Raw genomic sequence first — 17,159 nt, 5'->3', positions numbered from 1 at the left:
TCGTAGTAGAATGCTGAATGGATATTCATTGAATGTGGAAAAAGAGAGGACTAATGATGTGAACAAACTTCTTTTTTCAAATTTGGTGAACTTTCATTCAGACTTTTGTGCTACATTTGCAAATAAAGTACTGATGATAATCACTGCAAAAGTTAGTCTACTTTTTAGCATTGACCCTTGCCCCATGATCAGCCAAAAACAAAAATATTTTAAGCAACTTAATTACGCCAATGCAAGAAATACTGCTAATACATGGATAAGACAGGACATATTTGCATACCATTCTGGATTTTCCTCTTAACAATGGGGGCTATTGTGCAGCTTACGTTTTACTGACTTTGAAAACCACAAGCTATTCCCCTTTTCGCACTGTTTTTCGCACTGTTTTTCTCATGCAGATTCTATCAGGAAATACCTGGAGATTTTTTCTGAAGGCAACTAGGTGAAATCTGCATTGTGATTAAAAGAAAAATTGGAGGAAAGGGCAGTTTGTTGTGGAATTCAAAAGTCGCTTTGCGTAGGATCATATTTATCCTCTATCAACATACATAAAAAATTATACACTTTCCAGATGGTTGTGCTGAAAGTAGTAACGTTCTGCTGATCCCAGGCTACCACAGTAGAAGATCTGTGAGCAGTCTATATTCCTAGTGGGTTAAAACCACAGAATTTGTTTTTGACAGGAAAACAAAACTATTTATTATCCCCCAAGGATATCTGTCCTTCTGCGAGTCTGCTGCCTTAAGCAAGAAAGACGAGACAACATAAACAATAACATAAACAACGTACTGCCAAATCTTCAATTAGTGTGTCTTCAAAGTAATGTTCTTCTGTTTCTATCCAAGACTTTTCATAGCCCTGAAGAAAAAGATTGACAGCTCGATGCCTAAAGGAAAAAGAGATAATGTTGTAAAAAGTTACAAACAAGAGGACAATAAATCCCAAATGTTTTCTCATTAAATAACGTGCCAACATGCCAAGACATCTGGACGTCTCCTTCCAAAGTTATTAAAAATTATTTTGAACGGACAGGTTTAAGGGGGTTTGGAGTGTGTTGATTTAAAAAGAGAATAACACCATCAGGTTAGTGCAGGAGACATCCCATTGTACCAGAGCCCCTTTTAAGGACACATCTACTGAAGTACACATCGCCGTTGCAAATCATTGCTACTGTTGCATATATTGATTTGTATATGTTTACAAAATAAGTTCATAAATACTGTTGGTACGTAGGAGTCTGTGCTGCTTTTGCTTTATAACCTCTTAAAACATAAATCTAAGAGACCATTGGCTGGCATTAATTTTGAAACAGAGTACTTTGTTTCATTCATTGACCAGAAGACATCTACCAGCTGCCTAGAGCTTTCAGCTCTCCTTAGCCACTGATATGGAGAACATTATTGCTAGGATTTTGAAATATTTGGTAATCCCATTTAAATCCCTTGGATAGCTGCAACTTTACACCACCATACAATTACAGACATTATACAACTGTTACAAAACATACTTTGTCACAGGTATAGCAAACATTATTACAGATGATCACATAACAGAAGTCATAAAAGACTTTGCTGTATTTTCGTATTCAGAGAAATCAAAAATCTTGGGGTACATTGAGATATTAAGAAGCTAGTTGCATGTGCACTGCAGTGGAGTATTTCCTTATAATCTGCAAAATGGATATTCAGTTCCACAACTGGTTGGTGTTAGTCACATATTATTAATGTTTACAACACAAAAGATGATTCACAAAAGGTGTATTTAAAACTAGCAAAAAACGCAAGCTTAGGGGATACTTATGCATATGCATAAATTAATTCTTTTTGAGGATTCAATTACGCTCCCTTTGGGCTCATACTATAAAGTAGACTGAATGGCACTACATAGCTAATCAGAACATCGGCACTCACTTCCTCATGGACACTACATTATTTAGAAGCACAATTAAAACAACTTTATTTTGTATTGACATAGCTATGTTTATGTAGTTAACTTTGTGTATAGTCCTATTCATATTTTTTTTAATTACTTTTTTCTTTACATCTTACACGTTTACTTTTTTTAATTTATGCATACTTTAATGTAATTATTTTTGTCCCTACCCATTCTTAAGTTATATGTACATCATTATCCTCCACCCTTCCCTAACATTTTTAGGTCGCTTGACAGCATAGCCAAACCTTATCTGATTAACCAAAAAACAGCTTTGAAAATCACTCCCAAGAGAGGACTATGGCACCATCCAAACTCTGAATCAATTACATACAGGCTTTTATTGGACATATTTTGTTTGCTTCCACTAAAACAAGTGCTTGTTTTGCACATTTTACCTTATAGAAAAGCTTTTGCTCCTCAGAGTATGACTGAGTTGGTTATTGTGACGTACCATTGTCATTCTTTGTTAAATTTTCCAACAGGGCCTGGAAGGCATAGTCTTCTGCCAGGTCCTTGTAATAAGAAAAGCTCTACATACATAGACATTCCTTCTTTCAGCCCTTTTCTGTTAGTTTGAGTGTCATTCATATTTTGCTTCTACAGATGTTGGCATCTGCATAGGGCAAGACATTAGCTAATTTCTGCCATTGGCTTTAATGCCCTGTAAGTAACAGCATTTTTTTTTCTTAATCACATGTGCATGTCCATCAAAAGGGAGTGGGCTTCAGTATCTGCCACTGGGCTTGAGCCAAATCCTTGCCTACAGGTGTCCAACCACCACAAAGGACGTATCATGGGTTGCCTATAGAGTTTCGCCTCACAGCCAAGCCTCAAAGTGCCGTGGACCACTGTCTACCCCTAATAATGTTTGTCAACCAATTATTTTTTTAAACATATCCTGTTCTCCTTTTAGGAAAAGAGGCTACATTTTTTTTTAAATAGCTTTGTTTAAAAGGAACGACTGACCCCAGCAGTTCACAATCACTGTGATTGGAGTCAGTCGTAGTAGCTAACAGTTTTTCAAAATACTTTATTAATATTAATGAGACAGTTCAAAGAATGACACCCTATGGTTCTGTATTTAATGAACCAACTTCTTAGCACATAAGTACATAAACTGGTTTACAAAGCACAAATGCTTTCAATAAAAGTCAGTGGACTAATTGCCACCACTTTTACTGAATGGAATCTAGTATGAGGTCTCATGTCCCTGAGGCCTGTAATGGCTGTGCCAACATATTGTTTATCTTGTGGCCAGCCAATCCAGATTAGCTAATCCATTTTAAATGTACCAGTCTCAGGATATCTGGACACCAATGGTCCAGATATCGCTAACTTTTTCTAGTTGCTAAAATCTACATGTATTGTTCACGTCCTCGGCACCTTATAAAATTCAAATTTCTTGAAAATGACTGAATTAATTTACGCTAAATAATGAAAAGCACACTTTATAAGTAGAGTTTGAACATTCTGCAAACATTTGTGTAATTCTGTTCAGGTGTTCTTTCTGTATCAGACAACAAACTTTCCAGGGAAATTAAAATGGAAAATCGATGTTTTGTGACCACTCTTTTTTCTAGGACCCACTCTCCTTCCTTCCTGACAGATCAGCAATGGATGACCTTTTTTGGAATGGTATTGGGAGATGTATATATAGTTGCTACTAAGTAGTTCTGCTTTTTGCTTTTCAATAGGAAAAGTGTTTTTTCTGTTGCTAACAACTTTTGGCACGGTTTGACAGTGCTACTTTTTGGCTAGTGTGCGCATTGCAAGCTTCGGGTGATCTGTCAAGCATGGGCTGCAAAAAAAGTGCATCCCAAAACACATAATCCTCATGTATTTTCCATTGACTTCTTGAAGACTGGCTACAGCAAAAACTGCTGAACAAAATTACACCAAGGTTGGCAGGAAGAAAGACATTGGTAGGCAGATTGTGATTTTTGTGATTTGATGTAAATCTGTTCAGTAGTTTTTGAGAAATTAAGGGGGACAAACATAATTGTATATTTTGGCAGCTGAGCTCATGAGAGCCTCCGGGACTCTCATGGGAGCGCCAATTTAAAAATAGAGCTCTCTGATTGATCCAGGGAGCTTTATTTCCCTGGAGCCACCTAACTTCCACGGGAGTCAAGCTCCTGCAAGTGTGAGGGCTCTGACTGGCTGCCAGCCACATGAGAAAAATGTTGCTGACTCCCTTGGGGCCGAAAAAAGAAAAAAACAGCAAAAAATGTTGCAATCCTGCTAGACTCTCATGGGATAAGCCAGACCACATTTATTTATTATATGCCCCAGACAGCTTACCCCGGGGCTGTGTTTACAAAGGGGTGAGGGTTTGGGAGCTCCTCACACCAAGCCTCAAGCGGCACCGGGGAGCCCACCCCGGGGTCCATTATTAATATTTATCGGGAGGAGGTGGAGCGCAGCCCCTTCTCCAAGCCATTAGAGTCTCGAGGAAGCCCACCCTCAGGTTCATTTTCCTTTTTTTTTATTTATGGGGAAGGGGACCATGTGGCCTCACTATCTGTGCCTCAAGAGGCCCCAGAGCCCACCACTGGGTTTTACATTCATTTGTTATGGAGAGGGAGCTGTGTGCCTCTCTCCCCGAGCCTCTAAATGCCCCGGGGAGTCTATCTTGAGCTGAAAATTTAGAAAATAAGGAAGAGCTTCAAAAATGCTTTTGCCCAGAGGGAGGGACTTTCATATGTTTCCTTGCAGTGTAGGCTGGACTCTTCCGATTGGAGCAGTGTCAAGCCTGATTTGCAAACTGAGGTGACATGGTGCGCAAAATAAAGATGGATTGAGATGCAGCCCTGAGTAATAACCAGTGGCTGAGATGAATGTGAGCATTGCAGCCATCACTTTTTTTGTATACTTTAGTGTGTCGCCCTAAGTGGGATGAGTAAGTCCAGACATGGGTCCTATGTACTCTGTGTCACTAGAACCAAGCTGAGCCTAGCTGGTGAGCCGATAATGAGGGCAAAACCGGTCCTGGGGTACGTGAGTTCCAGTTCAAAGATGACCAGGCTTGGCTGTTTGGACTGTACTATTCCAATTGGAGTTGGTCATGTCTGCTTTGCATGTAGCTAGGTCTCAACTGGGGTGACATGGTGTGCAAATAACAATGGATTAGAATGGGGCCCGAGTAATTGCCATGGCTGAGATTAATTCAAGCATTCCATCCATCATTTTTGTGTATGTTAGATTATTGGTCTAAGAGAGCACTGCCATTGTGAAACAGAGAGGAAATGCTGTGTTTAACTTCATTTTTTAGGGAACCTAAATATTTTGCAAATTAATTAATCACTATGGACTATGGGAAGTAATTCGCAGTTAGACCTCTGTCCTGTGAAATGCATGTTTTGAAACACTGACAAATATCCAATAAGAAAGCTTAATCAAGTAAAATGTATACATATGGTGGCCTGTTTACACATGTACATTTCCAACTTTACTCATGTGTGAATCCAATACTGCACCCAGTAGTAACTTCACACTATTTTGCTATATACAGCTCAACTATGTAAAGTTACTATTAAGTGCAGACTTACAAGTCTCCACTGCGGTGGAGACTCTTACACAATGATTTATGAGTGTAAAGTTGCTACTTTTCACATGTAGGTGGAAATCTCTACCACTGTTGCAGAGATCTCGCTATGGCTATGTACTGGAATATTTCAAAATTATTAATGTTTCTTAATCTTTAAAGATATTTAAATATTTCTTTATAACTATTATTTTACATTATTTTAAATCTTTAAGCCTAGAAAAAAATAAAACAGAAATTTAGAGAGCATTAACCTAAAAGTGTATTCAATCAATAATTAATATATTAAAATATATTTATTTAATTTCTAAATAACATTTCATAAAGAATAATGAAAAAAACAAGTTGAATTAATTTATTTTATGTTATTTAACATGTATTAAAATGTGTTAAAAGTTTTGTAAAGAATTAATCTTTATTTTGAAACTTTTCACAACAGTGTAACCATTTAATCTATTTACAATATTAAAATATGTTTATTGTTATTATATAACAATGTAATAACTATTTAATTAGATATATTTTTCACAATAAAAACACATTATATATATGTATATATGACATATATAATTTGTGTATATATATTTATTCATATATGTGTGTGTACATATATATATATACATATATATAGATTTATAACATATATATATAAATATGCATATATGCATATATGTAGATAGATAGATAGATAGATAGATAGATAGATAGATAGATAGATAGATAGATAGATAGATAGATAGATAGATAGACATTACTAGTGATAGCTAGGATCAAGTTTCTAAAGAAAAAGCTTTTTTGTTTTGCCTTTAACTTTGGCACCTTTTGACGAATCTCCCTGAAATTTTGAAAACAAGTTTGTTAAGCGGGGGCTCAGAAAAAGATGGGGTGTCCCAATGCCCACTTTCCCAATCTAAATGTTTTTTAGATACACTACATCCCCAACCGTTGGCCGGAATGACACCACATTTAGAGAAAGCTAGATCTTGGTCCGGAATGAGCGCCTTGTGTAATTTAGTGAAAATCCGTTCAGTAGTTTTGGAGCTGATAAAGGTAAGAGAAATATAGATATCTAGGGATGCACATTGTTCGATGATCCACTCCTGTATATATATATATATATATATATATATATATATATAGAGAGAGAGAGAGAGAGAGAGAGGGAGGGAGATAGATAGATAGATATATATGTATATTATTCCATACTGACAATAGCCAGTAGGCACTTATTCTTAGGACCTAGCTTTTAGTTTTTCCTAAAATTTTGGTGCTGTTTGACGAATCTTCACTAAGTTTTCAAAACTAGTTTGCCACTCACTTCTGCTGCTGTTTGAAAAGTTTCAATGTGATTCGATAAGCACGGCCCAAAATAAAAGGGGGGGTCTCATAAAATTCAACTTCCCATGGGATAGCTGACACGAATAGAGCCCGAACCACTGGACGGAATTACACCAAATTTGTCAGAAGCTAGATCTTGGTCCAGAAAGAGTGCTTTTTGTAATTTGGTTCAGTAGTTTTGGACTTATTGAAGGAAAAATAAATACAGATATCTAGGGACCCAGATCCTTCACAGATCCACTTATGGGGGATCTGTAGATCCGGGGGAAAAGCAAGGCACTGACTGCTGAAGGCTGGCCGCAACCTGAGAGCAAAGGTGTGGCTGCGAGGAGGGGGGCCAATAAAAAACTGATATAAGGTGTAAGGGTACAGGTATAGGACAAATAGACGGGTCTCTGACGGACCCCTCTTGGGAAAGATTTGCCCCAATTGTTTTTTTTGGATGATCTGCTGATCCACTGATCCACAGCGGTGCTCAGTGCAACACCCACTGTAAATCCACGAGGGATCCGCGGATCCAAACTCCGACATAAAATACATCCACTCACACACCAAAACCACCTGCACACAGGCATAGGCCATCAGTGGTGAAGTATTCGGTGAATGCAGGGGGATTGGCCACAGGGCCTGGCGGCAGGCCATGCCCTACCGCTATCCCCCACCGTGTACAGCTGTGAGGTAATATATATTAATTTACATTAAGAAAATTGAAATTCACTGAAAAAAACAAAGGTTAGAGGGACGTTACAGTTTGGGTGACGTCTTACCCACACCAAACCATAGAAATTCAGCAATTATAGTTATACTTATACTTATCTGAAGAACCTATAACTCATGCTGTTAAGTAACTTTAGGCCACAGGTTATAGTTGCCTAACATTTGTGTCAAATTTAATGCCAGCAACTTTTGTGAAAGTTGACATTCTTTGACCCAGCTGGTATAGTGGCTGTGTAGAAACACCAGGGCTAAGACAGGTTTCTGCCCACCTGGGGAGACATGTGAATGACTCCCAGGCTGGAAACAAGGGCTGTTTCTGCATTATAGGTGTGACTCCCCTCCCACAGGATCAGCTGCAAAGGGTGTTAGTCCAAAAGGCAGACATCAAAGATGATGCCGCCTTTGAAGGGCCGATGTGACAACACTCCAACGCAGGATGCCTTTTGCTTCTCCTAGACAGGAAAGAGCCAGGGCCAAAGAAGAGAAACAAAGTTTCAGAAACAGTTTCAGTGGGCTTGCAGACCATGGAAGCCACACCCCGAGAGTAGGCTACCAAGGTCCATACACTCAAAGAAGAATCAGCCATTTTGCATGTGGCATGCAAGATGCACTATGGGATAGCCAGATGCCACACAAAACCAGAAATATGTCACTAGATAAGAGGGGACGTATTAGCCCATTTGCAAGGGACCGTGTTGTCCCTTTGGGGCACTTTTCTGGGATATAATGGGATATAACGAGCACCCCTCACATCTGAGACTTCAGTACTCACTGGATTTAGAATGAGAAGAAGAATTCTTTTCACCCATTGGGAGTGCACAAGAAGAGGCTGCGAAATTGGAAGGACTGCATCTGCTGCGAATTGGACTAGTGGAGTTTGCAGCCTATGTGTGCATGAGAAAAGTAGATTCCCAGCCCCTTTCCAAGGCAGAGACTCCAAGGGTCAGTTGGCTGGGCCCACAGAACAGCATGGGGTGGTCACCTCCCTGGACCACACAGCATCTGGAGCATCAATTGAGCATCTTTAAGCCTGCATCCCTCAGCATCAGGACTGCTCCAAAGAAGCCAGTGGCGGTCGTACTATAAAGTTTGGAACTCACTTTAAAAAGGCTTTGGTGGACAAGAAACTGTCCAAAGATGTCTTTTACGACTCCCAGACCTCCATCCTGTCAGATTTGGTCATCCAACCCGGGTCGAAGATGCCAAACTTACTGTTACAGACTTTTACAAACCTTAAACAAATTATCAAAGTTTTGACTTGCTATTACTTGTTTCCTGATGATGTCAAAGTTTTAAATGCTTTAAAATTCATATCTTTTCATCATCAAGGACTCTAAAAATTCATAAAGATATGATCTATTTTTATGAACTGTTGTCATGTCTCTTTCTTATTTAGTGACTTTCTTATTCCGTTGCTTGATGCTGTTAAATGCTTTACACATTGTTCCTTTGCTAAGACTGTCTGCTATGTGCCATAGGAACCAAAGGGTTGAGCTGAAGGTTAAGTAAGTAACTGACTGGACCCAAGGAGATAAATGCACATGTACTGCACGATAGGGGCCCTACCCTATCATGTAGTACACCCATTTTCTTAGGCAGTAGGATCTAGAACTTGTGTTAAGCTGTACCAGACATTTACTAAGTTGTGCTAACAGAACTTGTATACAGCATCAAGAAGTTGCCAAAAGCTATGCAGGCACTAGGCACATATTTTCCTCAAAGCCAAAGAGAGGCTGACCACCACTGCTTCTTAAGTAATTTGCAAGCTTTAAAGATGGAGAATGGAGCAGTTGGTAGGTATGCTCTCTCCCCCCTAACTTTGGTTGTTGGATACTGTAACACAGTATTCCACTCATAATTGGCATACTGGTGTCCCCTTATAAGTCCTTAATATATGGTACCTAGGGGATCCCTAAGGGCTGCAGCATTTCTTTTGCCACTCATAGGGATCCCATGCAAAGGCTTCTACAGGACTGCCATTGCAGCCTGTATGAAATGGTGCATGCACCCTTTCACAGCCATTTACACTGCACCAGGTCACTTATAAGTCACTCATATACCAGGCCGTCAACCCTGAAAGCTGGGTGCAGAGTGCCTGTGTGTGAGGGCACCCCTCCACAAACAGAGGTGCCCCCATGTGATCAAGGACCATTTTCCCAGACTTCGTGAGTGCGGGGATGCCATTTTTACGCGTCCACTATACATAGGTCACTACCTATGTACAGCTTCACAATGGTAACTCCGAATATGGCCATGTTTGGTATCAAACATGTTGGAATCATACCCCAAGGTTTTTGCAAGCAATGGTTGTATGATTCCATGCACTCTGGGGGATCCTTACAGGACCCCCAGTACTGCCATTACAGACTTCTGAGGTTTTCCAGGCCGCACCAGCTGCTGCCAACTCAGAGACAAGTTTCTGCTCTCCTGTTGCTTGAGCAGCTCAAGCCCAGGAAGGCAGAACAAAGGATTTCCTTTGGGAGAGTGATGTTACACCCTCTCCCCTTGGAAACAGGTGTTATAGGCATGGGGGGGGTAGCCTCCCAGGGCCTCTGGGAATGCTTTGAAGGGCACAGATGGTACCCTCCTTGCATAATCCAGTCTACACCAGCTCAGGGACCCCCAGTCCCTGCTCTGGCGCGAAACTGGACAAAGGAAAGGGGAGTGACCACTTCCCTGTCCATCACCGCACCAGTGGAGGTGTTCAGAGCTCCTCCAGAATGTCCCTTGGTTTTGCCATCTTGGATTCTAAATTGGCAGGGCACTCTGGGAGCATCTGAGTGGCCAGTGCCAGCAGGTGATGTCAGAGCCCTCCCCTGATAGGTACTTACCTGTTAGCTGACCAATCCCCATTTCAGGGCTATTTAGGGTCTCTCTCTTGGGTGGTTCTTCAGATTCGGATTGCAAGACTCCAGCAGAAATCCTCCGCATCATTTGCGTCACCTTCTTACCGACGGAACTGCATCTGGACCCTCCAAGAACTCTACAACTGTAACAAAGAAGCAAAGATGACTTCTGCAACATTGTATCTTCAGCTCCTGCCAGCAACTGCAACTGTTTCCAAGCTGTGCATCCTCAGAGGACAGCCAGTCTTCAGCCTGCACGAGAAAAACGAAGGAATCTCCCTTAAAGTGAAGGAGTCACTTCACTGCTTCAGCAGGCGCTCCTCTGCAGCGACCACTGGTGGCTTGGGTCCCCTCTCCTTAAGAAGTGCGTGGATCCAGCAACACAGGTGGTGGACTGAAGTGGTTCCGATGGTCCTGAAGTCTAGCTGTCCAACTTTGGTGGAGGTAAGAGCTTGCCTCCCCATGCAAGACAGTACCTCCATGCACGCATGTTTTGCAATTCCCAAGGCTTGTTGGCATCCTTTTATGACGTTTTTCATGCACCGTGCAGCTCTGGCCCCAGCACTCCTTCCTGCGACAGACAGCCTCCTGCGTGGTTCTCCGGTGGCGTGGGATCCCTTAGTGTAGTGCTACGTGGGCCTCCTTTTGCACCTTCTTTGTCCCCCTGCTGAGGGACTCCTGTGCATGCAGCCTGGTCTTCTAAGGGCTCTCTGAGTTGCTGAGAGACCCTTCTGTCTCCCCCTCCTGGGTAGAGGCCGCGAGGTCCCTCCTGGTCCCAAGCAGTGCCATTTCCCACTAACCATGAGCTTTGCATGTGCCAAGACTTGTTGGCGGAATCCAGCGACACAAACCAGACTGCAATCATTCATCGTGCCTGGGACATCATCTGCACCAACCAGGAACCCGCATCCGTCTTCTTGGGTGCAGTACTGACTGTTACTGGTGGTTCTTCTTTTGCACCTTCATCCGGCTTAGCAGGTGCTCCTGTTCTCCCTGGATTCATCAGTGCTTCTTGGACTTGGTCCCCTTCTTCCACAGGTCTTCAGGTCCAGGAATCCATTGCTGGTGTCTTGTAGTCTCTTCTGGTTCTTGGATTATCTTCTTTCTTGTGTGTTCTAGGAAAGTTACTGTGCCTTACTCCTGCTTTCCTTGGCTCTGGAGTGGGTTCTATTACTTACCTTTGGTGTTTCCTAGTACACCCAGCGCCCCTCTACACACTACACTTGCCTAGGTGGCAAACCGACTTCTGTATTCCAGTCTTTTAGTATATGGTTTGTGTTCCCCTTGACCAATTTCTAACTATTGTGATTTTCACTAGTTACTCTGTTTTCTAACTGTTTTTACAGCTATTTCAGCATTCTAGTGTATATACTGTGTATATTATTTAGCTCCTAAGGGGGATATAGTCTCTAAGGTATTTGTGGCATTTCTGTCACCAAAATAAAGTACCTTTATTTTTGTAACACTGAGTATTTTCTTTCATGTGTGTGAGTACTGTGTGACTACAGTATTATTGCATAAGCTTTGCATGTCTCCTAGTTAGGCCTTGGCTGCTTCTCCACACTACCCCTAGAGAGCCTGGCTTCTGGACACTTACTACATTTCACTAATAGGGGATAACTGGACCTAGTATCAGGTGTAAGTACCATAGGTACCCACTACAAACTAGGCCAGCCTCCTACATGATGAAGGCGAGTTTGGCAACAGTCTCTTTGAAATTGAAGGGGACAACAACAGTGTCGCCCCTAGAGCAAGGCCAAGACAAGGGTCTATGTCTGGGAGTGAGAGGAGCTTTACTCCAGCATAGAGACCCAAGGATGAGGAAGGTTGGTGCACAACAGTGGGAAGCCTTGTTGTGGGACTTGTTACCTTATGGAGGGACAGATTGCCCACACTTGAGGATGAGGTACCAGAATCCTATACCCACATGAGACAGGCACTCATTGAGATTTCTGGCCACACACCTGAGGAGGACATATTGAAGGTAAGGAACACTGCAAAAGGGGCTACATAAACACTTTGTAGACACATCTTTTAAGTCACTGGACGGCTGGTTAAAAGGTAACCAAGTTTATACTAATGAGGGCTTGTACAATTTAATTATAAAAGGACACACTTCAACAATTTGTTTCCTGCAAAAGTTACAGTTGGTAGATTCCAAGATTTCTAGCCCTAGAGAGAGAGGCAAAAAGGCTGACGAGTGGGTTAGAACTAGAATTCCTAAAAAAACATCCGGAGTGAGATTCCAAGAAGAGGGGTTAGGCCCACAGAAGGAAACAGAAGGATGTGGTAAGCACCACAAATGTAGTTCCTCAGAACCCCAGAACCCTAAAATGAAGGATAATTCATCCCACCCCAACTCTAGTAGTAAGCAGATTAGTGGGAACCATAAGCTTAGAAAGTTCATAGAATGTAATCCCTGCTTTGATTGTCAGCAGGCTGGGCACTATGGAGGGGATTCAGCTTGTCCTAAGAAAAAGGTAGGCACTGGGGTTATCAGTGTAGCCTTTGGGGATCGCTCTTCAGATGAGGACATCCTCATAGCCTTTGAATGGGAAAAGGGCCCAGTGGTGTGTTGGTGACCCCAGAGCAAACACTTTCATCACATCCAGGTGAATGGGATCCTAGTCGCTGTCTTGAGGGATACTTGCACCAGTCACACCTTTGTATATGGCAGGTTGGTATCCCCAGACCAGTACTTGCCATTAGAAAGAATAAGAGTAAGGGCTGTCCCAGGGGAGGTTACTGTTAGGCCTGTGGCTTTAGTGACTTTATAGATAGATGGTTCCCTTAGTTGGCAGAGGGTGGTACTCAATTCGGACCTCCCCCTAGATTGTCTCCTTGGAAATTACCTCCCAGAGTTTGGTCTGAGCCCAAAGAAAGTAGTTGTCCAGTGCAATGCCTCTCCCAAGAATTTTGGAGGTACTGAACCTACAGGTAGTAAAAGTAGGCCCCAGAAGCAAAGCAATAAAAAGAAGTGTAGGAAAGGTAGGCACATTTTAGAAAAAAATCCAGTTAGCTAAGGAGATTCTACTCCAGTAAGGATGAAACTCCAGAGTTGGCACTGGTAAGGCCTCAGCTGCCACACAAAACATCCTGACTACTCAGGCAGCTATTAAGCAGGAGGTTGTGGTACCTCAGCTAACAGAACAGAGTGTGGAAGGAGTGTTTCTGCTGCAAGATGGAGTAGTCCCCCCACTCACAAAAAGCAGAAGGATCTTTTGATCCCAAAGAAACCTACTGCATAGCACATCCACCTATCAGTGGAGAGCTAAAAGTGTGGTTCTGGGTATTGACAGCTGTCAGTAGCCATTGCGGGTCGTAAGCCTTTATTACTGCACTATCATTGGCATGGTGGTGTGACCCATGTGTAGTAGTAATTTGTGGCACCCCCTGACCCTGTTGGTCATGGTGGGGTTACTACAGTTATGGATAATCTCTGTGGGTAAGCAAGATGTTGCCCTGACTAAGATAGGGTTAGTAGCGTTAGGTACCTCTGATCCCAAGGACAAGGGAAAGGAAGAAGAAAACTAGTCAGTTAAAGTCCTGTTTAGGATGGATCCTGTCAGAATTGATGTTGGTTACATTCCCAGGATGTAAGCCTGAGTAGGCCCTGCAATAGTACTAGCCAGTTTTCTGCATCCTTCCTTGCTTAATGCCATGAAGACTCACCAGGAGGTGGTTGAGGTCTCCCTGGAGTATTAGCTGGGGGGGTGAGAAAAAAGGCTTTTTGCAGGTTCCCCCAACTTTTGCCCCATTTTTGACTATTAGTTGCTGGTTTTCGACTTTGAGAGTGCACTGAGGCCTGCTGTCCAGACCTCAGTGATTGTGTTCTTTTCTTTTTGCGCATGAAATGTGAGCCTAACTATAACGTTCATCTAACATTTGTTGTTTTTTCCCAGTGAAAAAAATATATATGTGTGTGGTGTGTGTGTGGGTGTGTATCCTCTAAGGTAGGCCTATAAAGCTCTATGACAAGGAGCTTTATATTATTAAGACAGACATATGTGTTTTACATGTTTATATAGCAAAGCCCTAAAGCAGGGGTTCCCAGACTATGGTCCGGGGACCCCTGGGTGTCCGCGAAGCCTCCTCAGGGGTCCGCAACTGCTTGGAAAAGTAAATAATCTTAACAGATTAGGTCCCAAGCTTTAAGTAATGACTCAGTAGGGGTGTCCCTGGATTCCAATAATGATTCAGTGGGGATCCCTGGGTTCCAGTAATGATAAAGTGGAGGTCCACAGAAGTCAAAAGGTTGGGAACCACTGCCCTAAAGTGTCAGTGTTTGCTGGGGACAGTTAACTAGTCATAAGGTATATTTTAAGTAATTTTATGTATTTAACATTGTTTCCTCTGAGGAGTTATTTTAAGCCTCTGACTCCATTATTTTCTATGACAATGTGTTGCTGTACCTCTGAGTGGCCATGTGTGGCACTAGACCTACTCTAAAGCTAAGCTGGAGTACATTTACTACTGTTTTGGGGGCTTTTGGCTGCAGTAACTTTAGAAATGCAGTTTGTAAATAGCAATAGCAACACTTAGTAGCAATTGACTATTTTGTGGGTGAGAATTTGCACTTGCTTGTCCCTACCTGAACCTCTCCTAACCCTTTCTATACCCCTCCCATTTAGGTGTTTGAATTTCCTATTTTCAAGCCACTTCCTTTCCCATTCCTATTTACTAGTAAATAGTAGGCCTATGTGTGCAAAGTTTTCCGCACACATGCCAGAGTCCTTTGGACAGAAAACATAGAATTGGAAAAGGCGGATGTCACCAGTAGTAGGTTAAGGATTAACAGTAAGTAATACTACTTCATCGATTACAAAGTGATGTTTGTGAATATGGCCCAAAGTGTTGTTTTTCCCTGTACTTAAATGGCCTTTCTATGTCAACTCAACTTGTACTCCCCTGGGTAGACCCACTCTTCTAATCAAATTCAAAAAGTATACGCTCAGAAGGCAGTCATAGTTTGCTTGTATAATGCAGAAGTGAGCCTCCCATGATGTACGTACATTTCTCTCATTTTCATATTTTGGATTCAGTCATAATCTATGCTATGTGTGTACAGATTCAGGTTTTTACCGCAGGCAAGAATACTTCATGCCTGGAACAAAACTATGTTAATTGATCGCCGATCTACTGATCTCTAGACCTACAGAGCAGACAGATACTAATGCATAAATGGAAAATGTACTCATGGAATATCTAGTGATTGAGCATTAGACTATCTATAAGAGTATGTATAGGGGTTAATGTTTTTTATCGCAGAATATATGACAGTAGCTGCAGTATATTGCTATTGACTGTTGACTGGTGGCTTTTTAAAAAAAACTGAAGTATTGAAAAACATGGTCAAATGTATGAGAGCCATAAGTTATACATTCATAATATGGAGTAAACTGTTCTCACCTGGGCAGGTTGTACAATGGAGCCATTCTAAAGCAGGCAACTACTGCCCTCTTTCTCTGCTTGGACAGTAGCTTGTGCCACACTGCTTTTTTGGACCTCTGAGGATGTTCAACCTGGTGCACCAACCAACAAGAAGGGAACAACACACCAACATTATATTCCTGAAAAGTACAAATCTCATTATGTGAAGTATTGTCTTCTGTCTGATATTGTTTATAAAGGAATTGAAATTCAAGCCTTGGATGGAATTGAAGCACTGCTAGAGTTATGGAAAACTCTGCCTATTATGAGAGCCCTCAATAGTCCATTATCCTCCAAAAATACAACATAGAACACTCACTAATCAATTACCCACAAAAAATACAGCATCAAGGAAAAGTGCAGCATTGATAAATTCATTATATAGTTACTTCATTACAACAGGTTTGCTGTTCTGTTCTAATTTGTTTTGGTACAAAGAGTGATTTCTGAATTATTTTCATTCCATTATTTAACATCATAAAATGTAACTTTTGATTTGGAAAGGCCTAAAAGAATACTTAAAAAAGTGAAACCAGGCATATACGTGGGTTTAGAAAGAACATACAGTGCCAAGTGGTGCAATTAGAGGAGCATAACTATATAAGCCAAAACAGAGCAAAAACAAATATCCATAGGGCAGTAGACCTCATAGCTCAAATCAGGACAACCTTCAGGGTGCCAATGGAAGTTACTTGCTATTTCAACATTACAGAAGCAGATATCTTCACCTAAAGAAATACCTTAGCAATGGTGCATACTTCTTCAAGTGAGGTACCCCTACTTCTGAAATAGTCCACAATTGAGGGTATAGAGATGGAGTCTACGATTTCACAAGAAGAAAAGTAATTGTGTGGCTCGCTCTATTGTAAAACTAAAAGTAGCACACATTATGGAGATGAACTATGATCAGATGTCAAACCACTAAAACCAAATGTGGGTTTAGGTTGGAAGTGTTATGAAAGTTTATATATTTGTTTTAATTAATGAAGGCTTATCATGACCTGGAATGCATATGCGGTGGAAGTCTTGAAATCATTTTGAGCAGTTACTGGAGGGAAGCATAATGCATGCAAGGTGTATGTGATTTGTTATTAACAGTGCAGAAGCCCCCTCTCCCATTGCTCCAATTGTTTAACTATTTTCGGACTCTGATTGTTCCCTGGGCCCTGCTATCCAGGTCCAGGGCCTATGCTCTGATTAAAATGGTATATGCATATTAGGCATAATTATAATTAGCTCTGACATCCAACCTGTAAGTCCCTAGTATATGGTAGGACATGTAGGTTTAGGGACCCCAGTGTAGTTAGGGCACCTATGGGTGCACTGTTGTTCTGTCTGATGTGATTTTG

At 41.5% G+C, this 17,159-nt stretch overlaps 1 protein-coding gene across 1 annotated transcript in view; it reads right to left on the bottom strand.

Annotated features, from left to right (window-relative positions):
* The window catches only part of RYR2 (ryanodine receptor 2), a 2,714,825-nt gene that overhangs the window by 462,081 nt on the left and 2,235,585 nt on the right, over positions 1-17,159 (bottom strand). Inside the window, exons 74-75 of the mRNA XM_069234403.1 lie at positions 15,790-15,902; positions 790-886 (exon numbers count right to left, since the gene is read on the bottom strand). Coding sequence (XP_069090504.1) covers positions 790-886; positions 15,790-15,902 — 210 coding nt within the window. The remainder of the gene's footprint in view (positions 1-789; positions 887-15,789; positions 15,903-17,159) is intronic.

Source organism: Pleurodeles waltl, chromosome 5 (genome assembly GCF_031143425.1).
Source record: "Pleurodeles waltl isolate 20211129_DDA chromosome 5, aPleWal1.hap1.20221129, whole genome shotgun sequence".
NCBI lineage: Eukaryota > Metazoa > Chordata > Amphibia > Caudata > Salamandridae > Pleurodeles > Pleurodeles waltl.
The sequence above is the reverse complement of the archived record's forward strand: the minus strand, read 5'-3'. Positions and strand labels throughout refer to the sequence as shown.